At 42.3% G+C, this 19,765-nt stretch overlaps 1 protein-coding gene across 1 annotated transcript; it reads left to right on the top strand.

Annotated features, from left to right (window-relative positions):
* The first annotated feature begins 1,285 nt into the window (after positions 1–1,285).
* On the top strand, positions 1,286–19,415 carry cs (citrate synthase). Its single transcript, XM_083769326.1, has 11 exons — positions 1,286–1,443; positions 9,929–9,985; positions 11,048–11,155; positions 11,983–12,048; positions 12,342–12,473; positions 12,609–12,797; positions 13,231–13,430; positions 15,627–15,756; positions 16,130–16,231; positions 16,822–17,031; positions 17,172–19,415. The coding sequence occupies exons 1-11, from the start codon at positions 1,393–1,395 to the stop codon at positions 17,340–17,342; spliced, it is 1,416 nt and encodes a 471-aa protein (XP_083625452.1). The 5' UTR covers positions 1,286–1,392; the 3' UTR covers positions 17,343–19,415.
* The last annotated feature ends 350 nt before the right edge of the window (positions 19,416–19,765 follow it).

The following is a 19,765-nucleotide window of genomic DNA, read 5'->3' as shown; positions in this document are numbered from 1 at the left end:
TATGCGGGAACGCCCACTGAGTGGCAAAAAACTACTTTCTGGCCTTGGCAGCCCGTTCATCCAAACAGAAAAGTCCTGTCTGATTGCATTAAACAATGGTAAACTCACCAACATTGCAGCTGTACAAAAAGCTTGAATTATCCTCTTTCTATCTGCAAAGTTTTTGTTTCATGAAAATCCACCATAGAAACGTTATGAGCTACTTTCTGTCAAGAAATGTCCTGCATTTGATAATTTTTCTAAGTGTCAGAGTTTGGAAGTGCTTGTTTTCAATAACACAACATTTTGCTGCCTCCTGCATTATGTGACATTTAGAAACAGGTGGTACGCAGGACGGTTGAGTGATTTCCAACGAGCACTCCCAAACCCCAACACTCCATGCTGCTCAATGTTTTGACACTCAGTATAGATGAGGGGGGCGTGTCCTGATGGGAAAATAATGCCTGTGCATACTCTCTAGTCTATAGTCTATACCATAGTTGAATTTTGCCACCACAGTGGCATGCGCCTGGAACACTTGGCCAGCAGGCGCCCCTATGGAGTGTGTCTTGTGTGTACAGGGTTTGATGAGGTCAGATCAACATAAGGAATGTCAGAACAGGAAGAACGGGTGGGGAGGATCAACATATGGAATGTCAGAACAGGTCAGCTCCATATATGGAGATCTAAGGTTTGAGGTCAGATGTAGAGTTGCTGGCTGGCTCCATATGATATATGCAGATCATGTATGGTTATCCAGGGTTAGATGAGGTCAGTGTCGTGATCTTCATAAATGGAGATGGCATAGTGGTGTGACATGTCACAAGGCGTGACCATATATAGTATGGAGCGTGATGTCACAAGGCGTGACCACAAAGCGTGACCATATATGGAGGCGTGATATACTGTACTGTACATGACATGTCAGTGACGTCACAACAGTCACATGTAAATCAGGTGCTTTAGTTTCAGAGAAATACTTTTGCATAAGTATTAAGTACACAGAAATTATTAACTTACAAGACAAGAAACCCATTACTTGTGTAGTCTTGTCTTGTGTTGTGAATATAAACGCTTGTCGCTTACACACACACTAGCTCTTGAACGTAACTACAGACAGTTACAGTAAAAGGCCTACTCTGATCTCCAGTGAAGTCTGAGATAAAACTGCACTACAGTTTAGCTGACCTCCAATCAACATTCTCCCCATAATCAGCCGTCCAATCAGGTCGACCTTACGCGCCGAGCACGCACGCCGGCGTCGCCCAATCAAAATCGGCGCTACTTGCGGGCCCCGATCCCTCTCTTCAACCTTCTGCTTTCTGGAGGGGCACCTTCAAGCAGCTCCGCGGCGCACTGGCACTGGCTTTCTGACTTAATTCAACCACAGGAACCGACACCGACGCACGCACCATGTCCTTTCTGTCTCTCAGCCGGCTAGCGCCGAAACTCCTTAATTCAAAGGTAAGAGGACGCCCCGTAGGGGCTATTGTCACTTTATATTTGGCAACCCCTTGTCGCCGTGGAAGTTAGCTATATAGCTTAGCCGGGCTAAAGCCTCCCCGTTTTGCTTCGTCGTACGGCGGCGTCGCTTGACGGAAGATAGCCTGATCTACAAGCTCACGGGGCGTCGCTCCCGCGAAGCTCCGTGAGCTTGTAGATCAGGCCATTTTCGGGGGCTGACGAACGTTAGCTCACATGCTAGCTAATGTTAGCCCTGTCAAGCACATTGTGTGTCAGCAATATACGCCCCTGATTAAAGGGCTTATAGCTCTACAACAGCGAGAGCAGTTTATAGAATTTACCTTGTATTTATTGTATTTCTTCTTTTCTTTGGTAAAAGGCGACAGAGTTTAACTTGTACGGCTGTAATACCGCTTGTCCAGGTTGTCTTACATTCGCTTGGTATTTGTTAGCCTGTCTGGCCGCTGGCATTGTCATAGTCTGGGTTCATGTCACTGACTGGTCTATCGTCGTGAATGATAACTAAACGTTGATAACTAAATGTCCTCCTGTGTGTATTGTTATGCAACGCTTAGGCTACAGTCTGTCATGTGCCATAGTCATAGAACTACTACTCCTGTCAAACAATAACGTTACCTAGCACCCACTCCCCTGCCTTGACCTTCACGTGGAAAAAAATGATGGTGATAACGTTATCTCTCATTCTGTTAATTTGATGATAACGTACAATAATTCGTTTATGACCTGTTAATGTAATGGATTCATTTCCCAAATATTTTTGTTTCTTGCACGGCTGGGTTCATATCACCCATTAGAGACCAAATGCAAATGTTTCCCATAACGTCTAGCTGCATGTATACTGATCATAATTCAAAGGCTCATTAAGTACGTATTGACCTGTTTGGATCCTACTTGAGTAATAATGAGTGATAGTGGTGAGCTTTCTTGGCCTGAATGCATGTAACTCAATGTCATACTCCAGTGACCCTAACCCAAGACTGTCTTAAACTCACATTCACAACACTGATTTGTGCATCTCACCAGACTATGACTTTACAGTATGTATAGCCGCAATTTGCAACTCTATATAATATAACTATCTATAATATATAACTCTTTCTAATGGGTTGAATCTAGAGTTGCAATACCCTGGCCTCCATTGACTCCCCATTCATCCAATTTGCAACTGCCATCTGCTTGTATTAAACGACGTTAAACTCACCAACATTGCAGCTGTAAGGGAAGCTTTAATTATCCTCTTTCAAACTGCAAAGCTTTTGTTTAATAAAAATCCACCGTAGACATGTTATGAGCTACTTTCTGTCAAGAAATTCTGTGCAGGACAGGTCATTATTTTTCCAAGTGTCGAAGTTTCACATAATAGAAAAGGCAGCAGCACGACCGTTAAATAAAAACTAGTGATAATAAACTCCACGTAAAGAAAATATCACAGCATGGAATTTCTTGACAGAAAGTAGCTCATATGTCTTTGGTGGATTTTTATGAAACAAAAGCTTTGCAGTTTGAAAGAGGATGATAAGCTTGGCCTACAGCTGCAATGTTGGCAAGTTTAACCTTGTTTAATACAAGCAGATCGCAGATGCAAATTGGATGAATGGGGAGTCAATGGAGGGTATGGCAACTCTAGATTCATCCCATTATAAAAATCTAGAGTTGCAAATTGCGGCTACTGTATATAGTTCAGTCAGAATCAGTGACTCAACACTTTGCTTCCCTGAACGCTTACAGACGCTTGGTGTGTACATACCATATCAGTGCTCACTGAGTCAGAACGCTTATTCATTGTTATCCTTTCCCAGACTATCGACTGTAATCTGTTCAGAATCAGAAGTATGTTGTATGTATTACCTAACGGCCCATAGTAATTTAGTAAATGACCGTCAACTTGTGCCTCCCACCAGACTAGCCTGTCAGAATCAGTGACTCAACACTTTGCTTCTTTGAACATAACGGATGCCTGTTATGTACATGCCTCCCCCCCTTATGTTGTTTTTATTACCTAACGGCCCATAGTAAATGACCAAATCCGTTCTATTACCAAATAATATTTGGAAAATATTATGAGTTGAATGCCTAATGCTGTGTTCACATGGGCAGATGCAAAGATTCACAGCATATTTGTATCTTTGTTTCTGAAGTTCATGCCAGCTCAACTTTTATGTACCGTAGCTGTTTGCAGCAGCTACAAATGTCGGAGGCATCTTCATGTTGCTGGCTTCCATGAAAATCAATGGTAGACTCAACTGTATCTTTGCATCTGCCCTTGTGAACACGGCATGAGATGAAGTATTGCAACAACAAAGACACGTGACTCACATATTTTGATCTTGAGGAAAATGTATAGTATTTGTGATACTCGCACACCTTCCTTTCCCTTTTCTTGGTTTCCTTTTGGAAAGGTTGAGCCGATTTTATTGGAGTCGACTGCTTGCATTATGAAGCTGCAGGGTAGAAATTATAATCGGCACCCGCACCTACGGTCTAGGGTCTTTTCTTTGGTTATACTTTGCCCCACAGAGACATGCCGTGTCTGACTGTATATTTTCCATATTGTTTTAGCCAAAATGTTATGTTTTATCATGTGCGCAGTTAGTTTTTCTTAATTTGGGGTTCATGGTGATGCCTTTGCACTTATGTGAGTGCCGTGCCGTAATCTCACCCTTACCCCGGTCCCATCACACAGGTGGTCAGGAGTGACTGGCGGTTACCCGTGCTCTATATTTAAAATCAGTATTACATAATCTTTCAGCTGTGTAGTAGACAATCTGTAACTACGATGACTGAAACCATGGCTTTGTTTTACTACCAAGAGCATAATCTACTCAACACTACTTGCCAAATGTGATCTGCAGTCTGCACCTAGTGGGAGAAAAGACAGACGTCTTTCATGGCCCAGAAGCCACTCCAATGTTCATTGACAGTGTCTCTAGTTTGACAGGGGACTGAGGGGAGTCATGTTTCAGTGGATTGGCAGCAGTAGGCTCAATTGCAGGTTCCTCCCATTTTGCTTTTGACATCATTCCTGGATGCCAGTAGCAGATGCCAACCTCATCCTCTGTATACTAGACAGACCTTTTATCGCTGAAGTAATTTGGGTTAATAATAGGCATATGGGTTAATAATGGCTAGTTACGGTATCTTTATTTTTTGCCCAATCATCAATCTGTAGTGCAGGTAGATGACTACATGTCAAACTGTCTTTCTGTATTGTATGTGTCAACAGTATCCTGACACTTTGATCCCAGTACTATTTGAGCTACAGTAGGACTGTATTCTATTTTTATCACAAGCATCTTGTTTTGGTGTCATCTGTGACATGACATCTGCTATATGGATTTTTTTTGTCAGATAGGACGGTGCAAAGAGGCAGGAAACCAAGGGCAGAGAGAGAGAGGAGACATGTAAGACAAAAGTTGGGTTCTAACTTGGGTCCTCAAGCTCACAAGCAGCGTCATGTACTGTAAAAATGGTAAATGGTGCATTTATATAGCTCCTTTATCCAAGGCGCTTTACATAGATTGTGCATTACATTCACCCATTCACACACACATTCATACACCGATTGCAGCGGAAGCCATGCAAGGTACCAACCAGCACATCGGGAGCAATTTGGGGTTCAGTGTCTTGCCCAAGGACACTTCGACATGTAGACAGGAGGAGGAGCCGGGATTCGAACCGCCGACCCATGGATCATTGGACGACCTGCTCTACCTCTTGAGCCACAGTCGCCACGTATTGACGTCTCATTTTCTGTATTTCAAAATTTGGGGAAATGCAAGCAAATTGTTGTGTGATGAAATTGATGGTGAAGACGTCCATATTCAATTGTGGTTATTCATACAGTGTTTCATTCATTTAAAGAAATGGGATGTTTTCTTTTAGTCCAGGAATAAAGCCAAGGCCCTCATCCATATTTTGTGCTCTGTGCTGTGGATTGACACATTTGAATGTTGCATTTAATCAGTTGAATCCATCTATTCATTAAAAAGTTAACACTTCTCACTCCTGGAACTATACTTTCCCTTTTAAAGTTTTATTCTTCATTAAATTCACTATAGATATTAGATAATCATCTAAGTCATTATAGCTGAATGAGATACGTTGGGGTTTCAGTTTCACTTAAGCCTTGTTCAGTAATTGTGCTTGGTAAACATTACAACTAAGTCAGACTATGTCAAATTTAAGGACTGCAGTTTCTGAATTCGCTGCTCTTTCTGTCTTAAAGGGTGTCTAAACTAGGAATCTCAGGGTGAGTAATTTCATGAATCCCTCATGACTTTTTCACCACGATTCCAACCTCTAGCTGTGAGAGTAGGGCTGCATGATTTTGATAATTCTGATTATTTTGCTGAATTTGTTAATCACGATTATTAATCATAACGATGGTGTTTGGTGGAAGGAACTTATTTCATGTGTTTTTAAATGGCTTTTGGTATTCATTCATACTCTCTGTGTCATATATTTTGTCAAAGTATCGAATTGTATAACTATCTCCGCTAGGAGGGTGGAGTGTATTGCAATCAGGGGGGTGTGTGTTATTCTCCACAGCTGAGCAGAGCACTCAAACTACTGGACCGATACTAAACTCACTCTTTAAATAAGTTATAGGGCAGTCACAGTGCATGCTGGGTCGCTGACAGTGGGCAAGGGACCACAATTCCAGATTTTTTGGGGAAAGGCGTCAAAAGGCGCCCTGTGGCATTGAATGAGTTTTAATATCCACACGGCACTAGTCTGTCCAGGTCATGGGATAACGGGGATATACATCTCACCAAGCTATAGAGTGGAAGAAGCCAAACCGGTGCAAGCTGGTTTGGTGTAAGTTCGGATAATGCCAACCTTGGAGAATTCTGGGGCATTCTCCCTCACATTCTAGTACTTTAATCCCTTGTGTATCATTTTTCATTATTTTGTTAGTGATAATAAACTAACAAAGTCCATGATTGATACACCACATTTAGAAACAAATATATGTCTTAGGGACATGCCTTAGTTTAAGAAGAACGTCCTCAGCTTAAAGGGTAAGACCACTTTTGTAGAGGTGTGGGTTGTGTAGTTGCCTTGACATGATGTAATTTTAAATATGGACAAATTTATAAATAATTGCTCCAGTGATTAGAATATAAATTGATAATTGTCTCCACCAGGCCGAAGGCATGGGGGGAGAGTGTTTTGCACTCCGTCCGTGTGTGTGTCCGTCCGTCCGTCCGTGTGTGTGTGTGTCCGTGAGCAGCTAATCTCGGCCACCGTTAACCCGGTCGATGCCAAAATTTGCACACACACTCCCTGGATGCCAACGATGAACCTCTGCCCCAAACTTTCCAGAACGGCCTGTTATAGCGCCACCAGGAGGCCGCTTTGTGCAAAACAAGTTTTTGCACAGTACACCTACAGATTTTGTCCAAACATCACGCAAATTGGTACACCATCTCTCTAGAGCCATTCAACCAAACCGGTCTTTCAGATTTCTCACACTCCATCCTGATTGGTTAAGATTGGCTTCCAAAGTTCACAGGAGTGCTCAGTTTCAAACAAAATGCTGCAAATCATGAACACATCGCGTGATTTCCGTGAAATTGTGCACCCACATTCCCACTAGGCCGAGGACGAAATGCCACATGAACAATTTCAACTCAGCCTCAAGGTGGTGCTATAACTGGCCGAAAAGTGTTTTTACCTCTAACTGCACGATCTGTGGATAACTTTGTATGCCAACTCCCTAGAGGCCAAGGAAAAACCTTTGCCTGGAATTTTTTATATCTGCTCTTTATAGCGCCACCAGGAGGCCGACATATGTAAAACACATTTTCTATTATTACTCCTTCAGATTTTTTTACTTTTGTTGCCCTTTTATCCAACCACCAGATGAAGGCAAGCTGCAATATCCTACATTCCTATCCTGGTGGAGACCTGTGCCCAGAAGGGCACTTTTTCTAGTTCAAAATATGCTCCTCATTGACTTACATGATGTACGCTGAAACGGCTCTCAAAGTCACTCTTTTAGTATGTAAACAAACAAATTTGATTCAGACAATATAGAGCATCACCAAAACTCATACTTTGTTTTTGTATTTCTTTAAATAAAAATGTTAACTGAACTGGTGAACAAACGCTATTTTCGTGCTCTGACACAGCCAGGCACAGACCCAGGGACCCAGCCAGTGCAGCCACACACAGCTGTCTATAGGAGTGGTTGCACCACTCAAAAAAGTAACTTTGAGAGCTGTTTCAGCGTACCCTGTAAGTCAATGAGCAGCATATTTTTAATATAAAATCCAAATGTATCAAATCTCTAATCATTGGAGCTTCTTGTCCACTTTTGGAGTTACATCATGGCAACTGGCAAGGTAAAAAAAATAACAGCCCATACCTCTACAAAAGTGATCTTACCCTTTAAGCTTAGACATAAGATTTATGGGATTACAGTCCCTTAATGAAGTAAAATAAAAAGTATTTTATTTTCCTTCACATTCAACTCAGTCTGAGCTGCCATAAGCCAGAGAGAATGAAGGACTTAGAGGCTGACAATGGCGATTCTTTTTATTTTGTATTCCACCATCACAGAACGTGCAAAGTCAGTGAAGGCCAGTGAGTCAACACATTGCATTTCACATTTCGACACATTGGCTGCATAATACTGATGTCGTCAAAGTCAAATATTGACCAGATGCTTTAAAGACACTGTACATACAACAGCTGACAATCAGCTCTCTGCTGTCCCTTCGGGCTAATTAGATACTACACTACAATCTTATTACAATGTTGCTGTTGAGACTCGAGAGTTGCAGTGCAGTTGAAGTTTGGTGCAAGCCCATGATTGGTTAACAACACCATACATAAGGAACATGACAAAATAACGCAAATTACACAAGTCTTAACATACCATGCACATTAAGCTTAGTTCGAGCTGTCTCAGAGACAATAATGGACCATTGATTGATTGACAATGGGGGCGGCAGTGGCTCAGGGTTGGAGTGGCCGGTAGAGCAGCATGAGCCAGATGGAGATCTGCAAGGTTCCCAGTTCGATCCTTGGCTCCCCCAGAATTGGTGTCGAAGAGTCCTTGAGCAATACTCTGAACACCTAATTGCTCAGGATGAGCAGGTTGGTGCCATTAGAACCACAGTTTTATACTGTGCTGCTCATCATCATTAAAGATCAGGTATTCTTTTTTGGATCGGGCAAATTGCTGATCACCGATCATTCGGAATGAAAATCAGCCAATTTACATAGGTGGCCGGTCGATCGGAGCACCTAGCATTCATATCCGTTAACTTGCCCTCGCAAAAAGGTGACTGACTCTGTACTGAATGTACCTCTTTGAGTTTAACACATCCCTGAAATGAGTTTCATAACTTTCATTCCTGTAATCCTGTAACATTTTGACTTTGACATTAAATTGCTTCATTGGCCAGTGGGGGCAGATGCAAAGATACAGTCTACCTTTCAATGGAAGCAAGTGTCATGAAGGGTATCCGGAGAACTCGCCAGTTTACCAACTCGCCATTTTACCAACCCAGTTTACCAAATTATTTTGTGCAATTAAATGGTCAGCTAGATATTGATAAAAAGTTGAGTGTGAATACCAATGATAGTAGGCCTACCAATTCAGGATATTGTTTACTAATTAATTACATTGTTTCGGTACTTTGGTATTTTTAAACTTTAGCATTCCTACTTCTAGTGTAAACTCTAAACAACTATCCTCTCTCTCTCATTTCAATGCAATTTAAATGAAGGTGAAGTAAAACTAAAATGCACTAAACGAGTCAGAAAACCGGCGAGTTCTCCTTTATCCTCATGAAGCGACGAAGCAAATCCGACGTTTGTAGCTGCTCAGCTGCAAAAGATTCAAAGCTACAAATTGGGTTCAACTTCCAGATACAAACTTAAAACTGTAAATGAAGTTATTCCTAGTGTGAACATGAATGACTAAAGTGCTTTTCAACAGGACATACTAATTATTCGCAGATCTGTTTGACTATAGCCCTGTTTGACTTTTCACCTAGTTTGGTGAAAGTGGACACCAATAGATGTCATTACAGTTAATAATGTGCAGTTCTTTCATGGCAGCATTGTATGGATCACGTATATTGAGCACCATCATTTCCCCATAATCATAGTGTTTGTCCAGGAAATGGTCCTGCTAACATGAGTAAATAAATGTGGCTTACTCTAGTGGCCTGACCAGTCACCATGTCTACAGTTTGCAATGTCCATTTGTTGCATATTGCATCAGTGTTGTGGGGAACACTAGCTAAGCTCTATATCTGAATAAATATTTACCATGATGTTCCTATGATGGAGTATCTCTGAAGGCTATAAGGATGTTGTGACTCTGACAATCCAAGGTGGTTTAGAGATGTTCTTTTTAACTGTAGGCTATTGGCTTGAAATTACAACCGGTATCTTTGTTCTGTCCCTTTATTACCAAAGCTTTAAACTTGTTTTGTCTATATTTCAGAGTGCCACTAGTGTCCTTGTGGCTGCCAGCAGACATGCCAGCGCATCAACGAGTACTGTGAGTTCTTTGTCAGTCTTTTGTTTGTGCTTAATGCGATTATCATTTTAGTAAGGCACCCTTCCTTTCCCCCTCTCTTTTGACAAATATATTAACACAACAACACCCTGGGCCTTTCATTTGTTTAGAATAAAGTAAAGCTTAAGCCAGCAATTAATATAAAGCGTGTGTAAGGTCACATTCTCACCAGAGAGCGTTGCTGCGATTAAAACGAATCCTGCTGCGCATTTTCAGAAAGTGCGCTTCGTTTGGCAGGTGTGAAGGCTCATTCGAATCCTAATGCGCAGCAAAGAACCGCATTTTACTCCGCCCAAAAACGCTTCCGCTTCGCTTCCAATCGCACTTGACTACGATTCGGTGCAGGTGTGAATGCAATCCGCAGTAAATAAAGGAAATGAAGCAAACAATGTGGCGGGTGAGGAGCTGAACACGGGAGACGGAGAAGGCATATTTTACGCAGCGCAAAGATGTCCCGTTACTGTGGATAGACGTGGTCGAATGAGGAGACTGAAGCCCTGATCGAAATGAGGACGTGTACATTAATCAATTGCTTAAGAAAACACATAAAAACACTGCAGTGTAGCCTATTATAGCCTACAGAATATTCTGTCTGTCTGTCTGTGTGTCTGTGCGTGCCGTAAACATGGAGTGCTGTCACTGTGTGGGGACTGGGGAGTTATATCAGTGCGCTCATGCAGCGCTGTGCCTCCATGCCCAAAAGAATAGTGTGTGGCGGCTGCGTGCGTAGAGAGAGAGGGGGTCCCAGACGGCACGACACATGCACGTTATTAGTGTAATTTTATCACCATAGATTTCACTGTGTAGGCTAGTTTATGAATGGAACACATTGATAAAGGTCCCCCCTGCTGCGTTTCCAATTGCTGAGAATGACAGTGTGAAGGCAAACCGCAGCCAATTAAATATGCAAGAACCTCAATTTCCCCGCCCATACGCATCCGAGTCTACCGAAGTATCTGGTGAGAATGTGACCCAAGTGTGTGTGGTGTTTAAAAGAAGGGAATAAACGGGTCTAACATGTGTTCAATTTCTATATTTGTCCAGAATCTGAAGGATGTTCTGTCAGACCTTATCCCCAAAGAACAGACCAGGATCAAGAACTTCAAACAGCAGTATGGCAAAACCAACATCGGACAGATTACTGTTGACATGGTAACTTGTCTTTACTTTAACTTACTTTGGTGTTTGTTTAAAATCAATATATATGTCTATTGTCTACCCCCTGTCTTGGCCTGTCTTAACATTTATTATGTCAGATTTCAATTCCTGAGTCACAATATGACGTTGCAATGTTGAGTGTGACTGGCTAACTGAGATGTTTTAAGCTCCCAAACTAGAGCGAGCACGCACAGTCGCGCGAGCGCACACAGTCAGCTTATCCTTTTTCCACTTAAACTCTGGAATTGTTTTTGGTCAACTTCATGGCCGTAGTCATGTGGATATTTTTAGTACGTAGACCTACAGGCTACAGTACAGCATGCAATTATCTTTTGAGTAATTGGTGTCCCTCACTGCATACAATGCAGTTAAGCATGTGGGTACTGGCCTGGGTATGTTTTGTATTTTTGTTTCTTCATTGTACAGGTCTCAACATAGTGGGATCAATACAAATGACTGAGCAATCTGAAAATATCTCTTGTGGATATTTCACATCAAACTGTTATTTGGTCAGGACTCATCTACAAGCTCACAATGCATCGCATCTTGATAGATCTATTTTCATTTCTCTTTTTTTATATATATAAATTTGAAAACTTGTGAAATGGGACATTCTGCACAATGAGTACTTTCTACTTTTGGTACTTAGACATTTTTTCAATACATTTGTACTTTTACTCAAGTAAATGTATTTACATTTCTACAGTATATTTACATTGCAGTATTGATATGGTTAAGTAAAATATGCAAGTACTTTTTCCACCACTGAAGCGTTCTACTGTAGCCTAGATGGATTATAATTCTTCTGTTTTAATTTGTAGGTCTATGGTGGGATGAGGGGAATGAAGGGTCTGGTGTATGAGACTTCAGTGCTGGATCCTGATGAGGTGTGTATAGCAATACTGAAATCCAACAGGAAAAATCACACATGCTATGTTTTCAGTCGCAAATACTTTTTTATTTTGAACACTCCTCACCCCTGGGAGATAATAGGACTGTATACGCAGTAGGCACTTAGCTAAATTGCTCTTGGATTGATTATCTAGATTGCATTCTGTTGTTAGAGGTTGAAGAATAACTGCTTTTAGTGTCGGTGGCCTCATTCGTCACATGTCTTGCTGGTGTACTGCCACATGAAATGACCATGTGATGCTTTTCCTCTGTTCACATTGGCGTACAGGGAATCCGTTTCCGGGGCTACAGCATTCCAGAATGCCAAGAACTGTTGCCCAAAGCTCCAGGAGGTCAGGAGCCACTGCCCGAGGGCCTATTCTGGCTGCTTGTCACAGGGCAGGTGCCCACCGAGGAGCAGGTGAGAAGGCAACAATGGAGCTGCAAAAATCAGTATTTACTATGGTCATGGAAAGACCTTTAGCATAATGGGTGGATTACTCAATCATGGACATTCCACCAGCTGACCTGGTTATGTGTCCTGTCTGTGCTCTAGGTGAACTGGGTGTCAAAAGAATGGGCCAAGAGAGCAGCTCTCCCTTCTCACGTTGTCACCATGCTGGATAACTTCCCCACAAACCTGCACCCCATGTCTCAGTTCAGTGCCGCTATCACGGCTCTGAACAGCGAGAGCAGCTTTGCCCGGGCCTATTCCGAGGGTGTCAACAAGGCGAAGTACTGGGAGGTACAGAACCCATTCCATCTTGGATTTTTAATGCATTCCTTTGTAATGATTCAGTCTGTATTTGTTCCTTCTTGCTGGTTACACCCCTTTGCCATATTTATTAAAGACGGGGAGCGTCTGAGTAATAGTTTAATTTTCAATAAGAAGCGTGTGTTTATTTTGGAAGAAGTTCAGGGGCGATTACGCAATTTATTATTTTTACGCATTATTTTAATGGGCACGGTCCCGTGAAATTGCCGTGCATGTGCTAGTTTTGTGCCCGCGGACGACTAGATTTTTTTTACGCTACTGCACCCTACCAGACCTATTGCTGATCCAGTCAACAACGCCTGCGTCACTCGCTCCCCGTCTGAAAGGACCGGTAATAAACCAAGCAGAATTAGTTATAGAAATTCTGTTAAAAATGTATTTCTAAACATCCTGGTTCCCCTAGTTTGTCTATGAAGATTCCATGGATTTGATCGCCAAGTTGCCCTGCGTCGCCGCCAAGATCTACCGCAACCTGTACCGAGAAGGCAGCAGCATTGGAGCAATCGACTCCAACCTAGACTGGTCCCACAATTTCACCAACATGCTCGGTTACCCAGACGCCCAGTTCACTGAGCTCATGAGACTCTACCTCACCATCCACAGGTATGACACAAGTTCCTAACATGCAGTACCTCAGTTTGAGCAAGACGACAAGCAACATTGAATAGCTTGCAATACCCTCAATAAGTGAACCTGTTCTAACCAGCTCCATGTGTTACGAAAGAAGGCCAGTGACATTTTGCCTGCTTGAGAAATAAGGCACTCTATTTTTGTGCCATTTGGTGGGCAGGGAACTGGAGAATGTTGAATTACAGGTTTTTCAGGCATCCTGGACCTGTGGGACCTGTCCCTTCAAGAGGTCCTTCACTAGTACTGATACAGTACAGAACATTATCACTATTCCGTTAATACTATGGCACTTGGACACTGTTTCCACAGTTTGACATAGATTAATCTTAAAGGACAACTTTAGTTTTTTTCAACCAAGGTTCATGTTTTAGGTTGTTATTAGAGAAACTAAAAGGTGAATGTAAATTTTCTTTCATTTTCTGCTTTCTTTAGTTTTAGGGATTTTAGCTGTTTTTGACAGGGGGGCGGGGGCATTCGAGCATGGGGCTAAATATGTATTTTTTTACAGAATTGTATGGTGATTTATTATTTTATTATTTACTATAGTCCTACTAGACCCCAAGAAATTACATTTGGCCACAAAAGATCACAGGATCTATTGAATGTGACAAACTGACATATTGAGCCTATACACACAGTATAAGCCTTCCCCCAGTAGGCTACCTTCATATTCAGTAGATCCTGTGATCTTCTGTGGCCAGATGTAATTTCCTGGAGTTTATTAGGACTATAGTAAATAATAAAAAAATAAATCACCATAACATTTTGTAAAAAAATACATATTTAGCCCCATGCACGAATGCCCCCGCCCCCCTGTCAAAAAGAGCTAAAATCCCTAAAACGAAAGAAAGCAGCAAATGAAAAAAGAATTAACACATCTTTTACTTTCTCTAATAACAACCTAAAACATGAACCTTGGTTGAAAAAAACTAAAGTTGTCCTTTAAATGTTGTATCTTCAGCGAGTGAAATACAGAGGGAGGCACCCAGTGTTTCCCCTAGGAGGAAGTTGTAACGGCGGCACTGAATCTTGCTCACAACTCGTATAGTAATAATAATTTTCATCAAAATTAAGCAGTGGCGCTCACGGATCTGGAGCGGTGGCACGCCTCCGTGGACCTTAAAAGAAAACATTTTTTAAAGACCCACCGTTTCAGACAGTCCTATGTAACATAGTCCTGTATGGATTTCTTGATTTTCACCAGTGCCGATTGTTCTGTCTCCTTGCTTTATTGTTTTTTTTATTGACATGTTTTGATTTTATTGCTGTGAAGCACTTTGTGACTCTTGTACGTAAAAGGTGCTCTATAAATAAAATGTACTTACTTACTTAGCAGCTGTTAAATGCATATAGTATATACAGTACAGTAGTGAATGCAGGAATTTGCAGAAGCAACAAGAACACATTGAAACGTTAAAGACAATATAAATACATAAGGTGTCTTTGCACTGACAGTATGCAGCATTACAGATAAGGCGAACATGACGCCAGCACAAATTGGTGACATTGACAGCAAAATCAAATAGTGTTCAGTGTTCACGCTTGGTGTTGAGACACTGGTGGGGCTTTCGCTTGAAAATCTCTACAAAAAACTGTGCATATAGGGGAAACACGGCACAGTTGGTGGGACATTTGCTTCAAGAACCTACAGTGTATGTATTCAGACAGTAGTTGCTCATCTCAGCCCCTCATCTACTATTCTACTCCACCACAACATCAGACTTCCCGCCTCAAGGTTGCTTGCCTGGTATGTTAGGAACTTACATGAACTTTGAAGGAAACACATTTCCACCTCAGTGGTTTGACAGCAAACGGGGAGGGAATACAACTGTAAGAGCATATATTGAATGATACTCCAGGAGGGTGTAAGGCCACATTAGTACTACTTGACACTTTCTGAATCGGTGAACAAAACCAACAATGCACCCTTCAGACACAGTCTGCTTGCCCGGAGGCTTGGCTGCAAGCCCAGCCCCCACCATGCCCCACATCAGTGAGCCATAGCTGACAGGTTGACTAAACACTGCCCTCTAGTGCCCATATTATGTATGTGGTACTATAATAAAGTTCAATGTTGGGTCGCTCTGAAAACAATGTCTTTTGTTCTGAATACAGAGATTTGTTTAGGGATTTGCATTGCCTTAACCAACCTCTAATCCCCTGTCTCAGTGACCATGAGGGAGGCAATGTCAGTGCCCACACAAGCCACCTGGTAGGCAGTGCCCTGTCTGACCCCTACCTGTCCTTCAGTGCAGCTATGAATGGCCTGGCCGGTCCACTGCATGGTCTTGCCAATCAGGTTAGTTCTAAAAAAAAAACGGGACAAACGTTGGATCTAATGTGACAGTATTGATTGAGGATGATAATGTATTTGGTTTCTAGGGGCCGATTCACTAAGCTGTTTACACCCATATTTTGGGTGTAAAGGAAATTTCCAAACTTCCCACGTTAGTAGTCTGATTCAGTAATCGTTTTTCTTTTGTCTGCTCAGATGCAGACTTGCATGGGACCAAAGCTTGCTGTATGTCATTAGAATGCCTTATTCTAGACTATTAAAGTGGGAGTTTTGGAAAAATCCTTCACACCCAAACTATGGGTGTAAAAAACAGCTTAGTCAATCGGCATAATGTCTTAACTTTGCTCTGATGTGGAATCCCTTCTGCATCCTGCAGGAGGTGCTAGTGTGGCTGACAGCTCTGCAGAAAGAGCTCGGTGGAGAGGTGTCTGATGAGAAGATGAGGGATTACATCTGGAACACACTCAAGTCTGGCAGGGTAAAGTATCAGATTCTACTATGAAACATTACAGCCTAGTCGTAATTCGTGTCTCACTATGAATCGTTATAGGCGCCGTCATGAAATGTTGTTTACTCTTTGATTTGTTGGGAAAGACGCTCTGTTACCACGGAGATGCATGAGACATTACATACTTTGACACTTGTAGTTGAAACCCAAAGCATAAACTGACATTAAGGGTGTGTTCGGAAATGCTCACCACACTCAACTTTGTTGAGTGGTGGGCGGTGACGTCACAGAGTGCGTTCAGTGTGCCTTATTTACGAACGACCACAGCTGTGACGCATTCACACCGGACACCCCCAGCTTCAGGGTAGAGTCGCTCAGTGCGGGCACTCTGCACACCCGGTGCGCAGCGCACTGGATTTTCGAACGACAACGCACCGAGTGCACTGAATAAACGAACGACAAGAGAGCACACCAGTGCGTTCAGGGCGCATTTCCGAACGCACCCTAAGCTTCATAATGGGACGTATCTGTTACCCTGTCTTGGTTTATGTAGAATACCCTGTTATCACAGCCAATATGATTTGTGCTCAATTCCCCCCCCCCCCATCTATCTGACGCAGGTTGTGCCAGGCTACGGCCATGCTGTCTTAAGGAAGACTGACCCACGTTACACCTGTCAGCGGGAGTTTGCCCTGAAGCACCTGCCCAACGACCCCCTGTTCAAGATGGTGGCTCAGCTCTATAAGATTGTTCCCAATGTCCTGCTGGAGCAAGGCAAGGCAAAGAACCCTTGGCCCAACGTGGATGCCCACAGTGGAGTACTGCTGCAGGTGAGAACTGGTGGTGGTGAGACTTAATGGATCATTTAAACAAGCTAGCTGTTTATTTTTATACTTTTTAGGGGAAAAAAAGAAAAACAATATTTTCTTCTCATCCTGACCTGCCCATCTCTCTGTCCCCGTCTATGCAGTACTATGGAATGTCTGAGATGAATTACTACACTGTGCTGTTTGGCGTCTCCCGAGCCCTGGGTGTGCTCGCCCAGTTGGTGTGGAGCAGAGCCCTGGGATTCCCCTTGGAGCGTCCCAAGTCCATGAGCACTGATGGATTGATGGGGTTGGTGGGGGTTAAGTCAGGTTGAAGAACAGGTCGATGGGTGTGGGGGGTTAGTGTAAAGGGAGATAAGGAAGAAGCATCACACATCAGACAAAAGATGACCCCTGTCCTTCCCAACCCCAGGGAAATGGGATTCAAAGAGACAGTACGCTTTTAATCTCAATTTAAAAAGGGCCTTTCAAACATTCATGCTGGTGGTGTTAAAGTTTGTTGGTTTCACATAGTTTTCCACAACACGCCCCCTAACTATGGCCATACACACTTTAACCCTAATAGGCTTAGGCTCACTCAATGTACTATGAAAAGGTCAGACATTATTACTAAGATTTGTTCCTGATGTTCAGTGTAGTGTCTTCTCTTTGGGCACTGGATGGAAAATACAAATTGGAGGCAGCAATGGCATTCAAAGGGAATCTGGGGGGGGGGGGGTGAATGACACTTCAATGGTATCATCAAGTTAAAAGCTACAGAACAAGTTACTAATCATCTGATTCAGACTGTTGCTGCTTTTGGCTCATACTGTGGTTTTTCTGTCTTGTAGATTATTCCCCACAAATCTATTTATTTTTTATGTAAAACTGATAACATAGGTTCTTCTATGCAATTTCCCCAGACATTATCTCACCCAGTGCATCACTCCCAGTATGAACACTCCATTTTAGGTCTCCCCACTTAACAATTTACCCATTCAGCATAATTAAAATAAGTTAAAAGATATTGCCCCTTTAAATCTTTGATCTATCCTGCTTCTCTCCGACTTTACTGTATAATTATTTTTTCATGACCTATCACCTCTATGATCAAAATGACTTTCCTTTAAAAATAGAAACTATTTCCCCTACTTTTCTCAGTTTACCTGTTCAAATCTTCAGTGGGTCTCGACCTCAATGGGTGCTCCAAAAAGCCATCAGAATAAGCATAACTGTACAGCAACAGAATGTTAGAGGGATGATATAATTTGCTAACAGTGAAGGCTTAAGAGCAAGCTTGAATAAAAGTTCGCAGCCCGGAGCCGATCTTATTTGTTGAGGTCCCGTCTTATTTTGGTGTGGTTATTTAATCTCCAGACGAAAGCGCTTCAGTTACTACTGACTACTACTCCACTTGATAAATTGGATTCCCTAATTTGTATCAGTAGTACCCAGTTGATTTAGTGTGACTTTTATGGAGGATTTGGGTGTTTAAATATGTATAAACCTATACTGTAGTCTTTGGTGGGAACTCATTTTGTGGTTTTATTTATACTTTGTGTACATAGGTATATATATATGTATAGCTTGAATGTATGAGCGCTACTCAAACCAGTTGCTTGTATAACCAAACACAATAATTACCTAGATTAAACCATCTGTGTAATGTCCAGCCTCAGTTATCACTGGGAAATGTTAAATTTTTTGCTGTTTTGAAAACAATGAACAAACCTATATTGCAGCTATCTTGTATATATAGTGATTTCTTGCCTAGCTCTGGCCTTAGCTGGTGCTGTTTATTGCAGGTGTTTAATTTGAATGTTTCAAGCTTGCTCTTACTAAGCCTGCATTATCCTTAGTTGCGTGCGCGTGTTAAGCACCAGAAATGGCATGTACAAGCTTGCGTGTGAACTTGTAGATCAGCTATTTTCAGCCGGAGACGTCCGCGCGCAACCAAGTATAAATTGAGCCCTACATCTGTAGCCGCCGCTTCACCCATGCTGTAGCTCCCTGCTTTGTCCACACTCCATTTTGTGTAGTTTAAGCTGAACCTTTCATCCTGCCGCAACTCAAATTTCTTTTCCATGTTAAGTTGGTAAATCTTTTGCATCACCATGCCTTGCTTCCTTCTCCCTAGCAGCTTTATTGGTTCTGTGTTTATAATATTCTGTTACTGTTCCATGTGGTTGGGCTTTAGAATAAATAGTTATTTTGATCATAGAGGATAAAGGTTCTACTGTAGGCCTACATGATAGCTGAGGGAATTTGTTGCAGATGGATTCATCAGAAGGAAGGAGGAAAAAAAACATTGGGACTGGGACTGGATGGTTCAAATGTGCAAGAAGTTCTTGACGGAGGAAATACAGGAAAACATAAACAAGGAAAAATAAAAGTTTTTATTAACGGTACACGCATAGTCTCATTTTCTTCAAGGTATAGAAAAGTCGTCATTGTCTAAAATGCCGATGCCAGGTGCGATACCTATGCAACACACCTACACGCAGAAAAGACAGTTTGTCTTTGGTCTGTTCTGAGATTTTTGTCTCCACCAGGCCGAAGGCCTTGGGGGAGAGTATGTTTTGCACTCCGTCCGTCCCTGTGTCCGTCCGTCCGTCCGTGAGGAGCTAATCTCGGCCACCGTTAACCCGGTCGATGCCAAATTTTGCACACACACTCCCTGGATGCCAACGATGAACCTCTGCCCCAAACTTTCCAGAACGGCCTGTTATAGCGCCACCAGGAGGCCGCTTTGTGCAAA

Source organism: Protomyctophum parallelum (genome assembly GCF_964188405.1).
Source record: "Protomyctophum parallelum genome assembly, chromosome: 7".
NCBI lineage: Eukaryota > Metazoa > Chordata > Actinopteri > Myctophiformes > Myctophidae > Protomyctophum > Protomyctophum parallelum.
The sequence above is the reverse complement of the archived record's forward strand: the minus strand, read 5'-3'. Positions and strand labels throughout refer to the sequence as shown.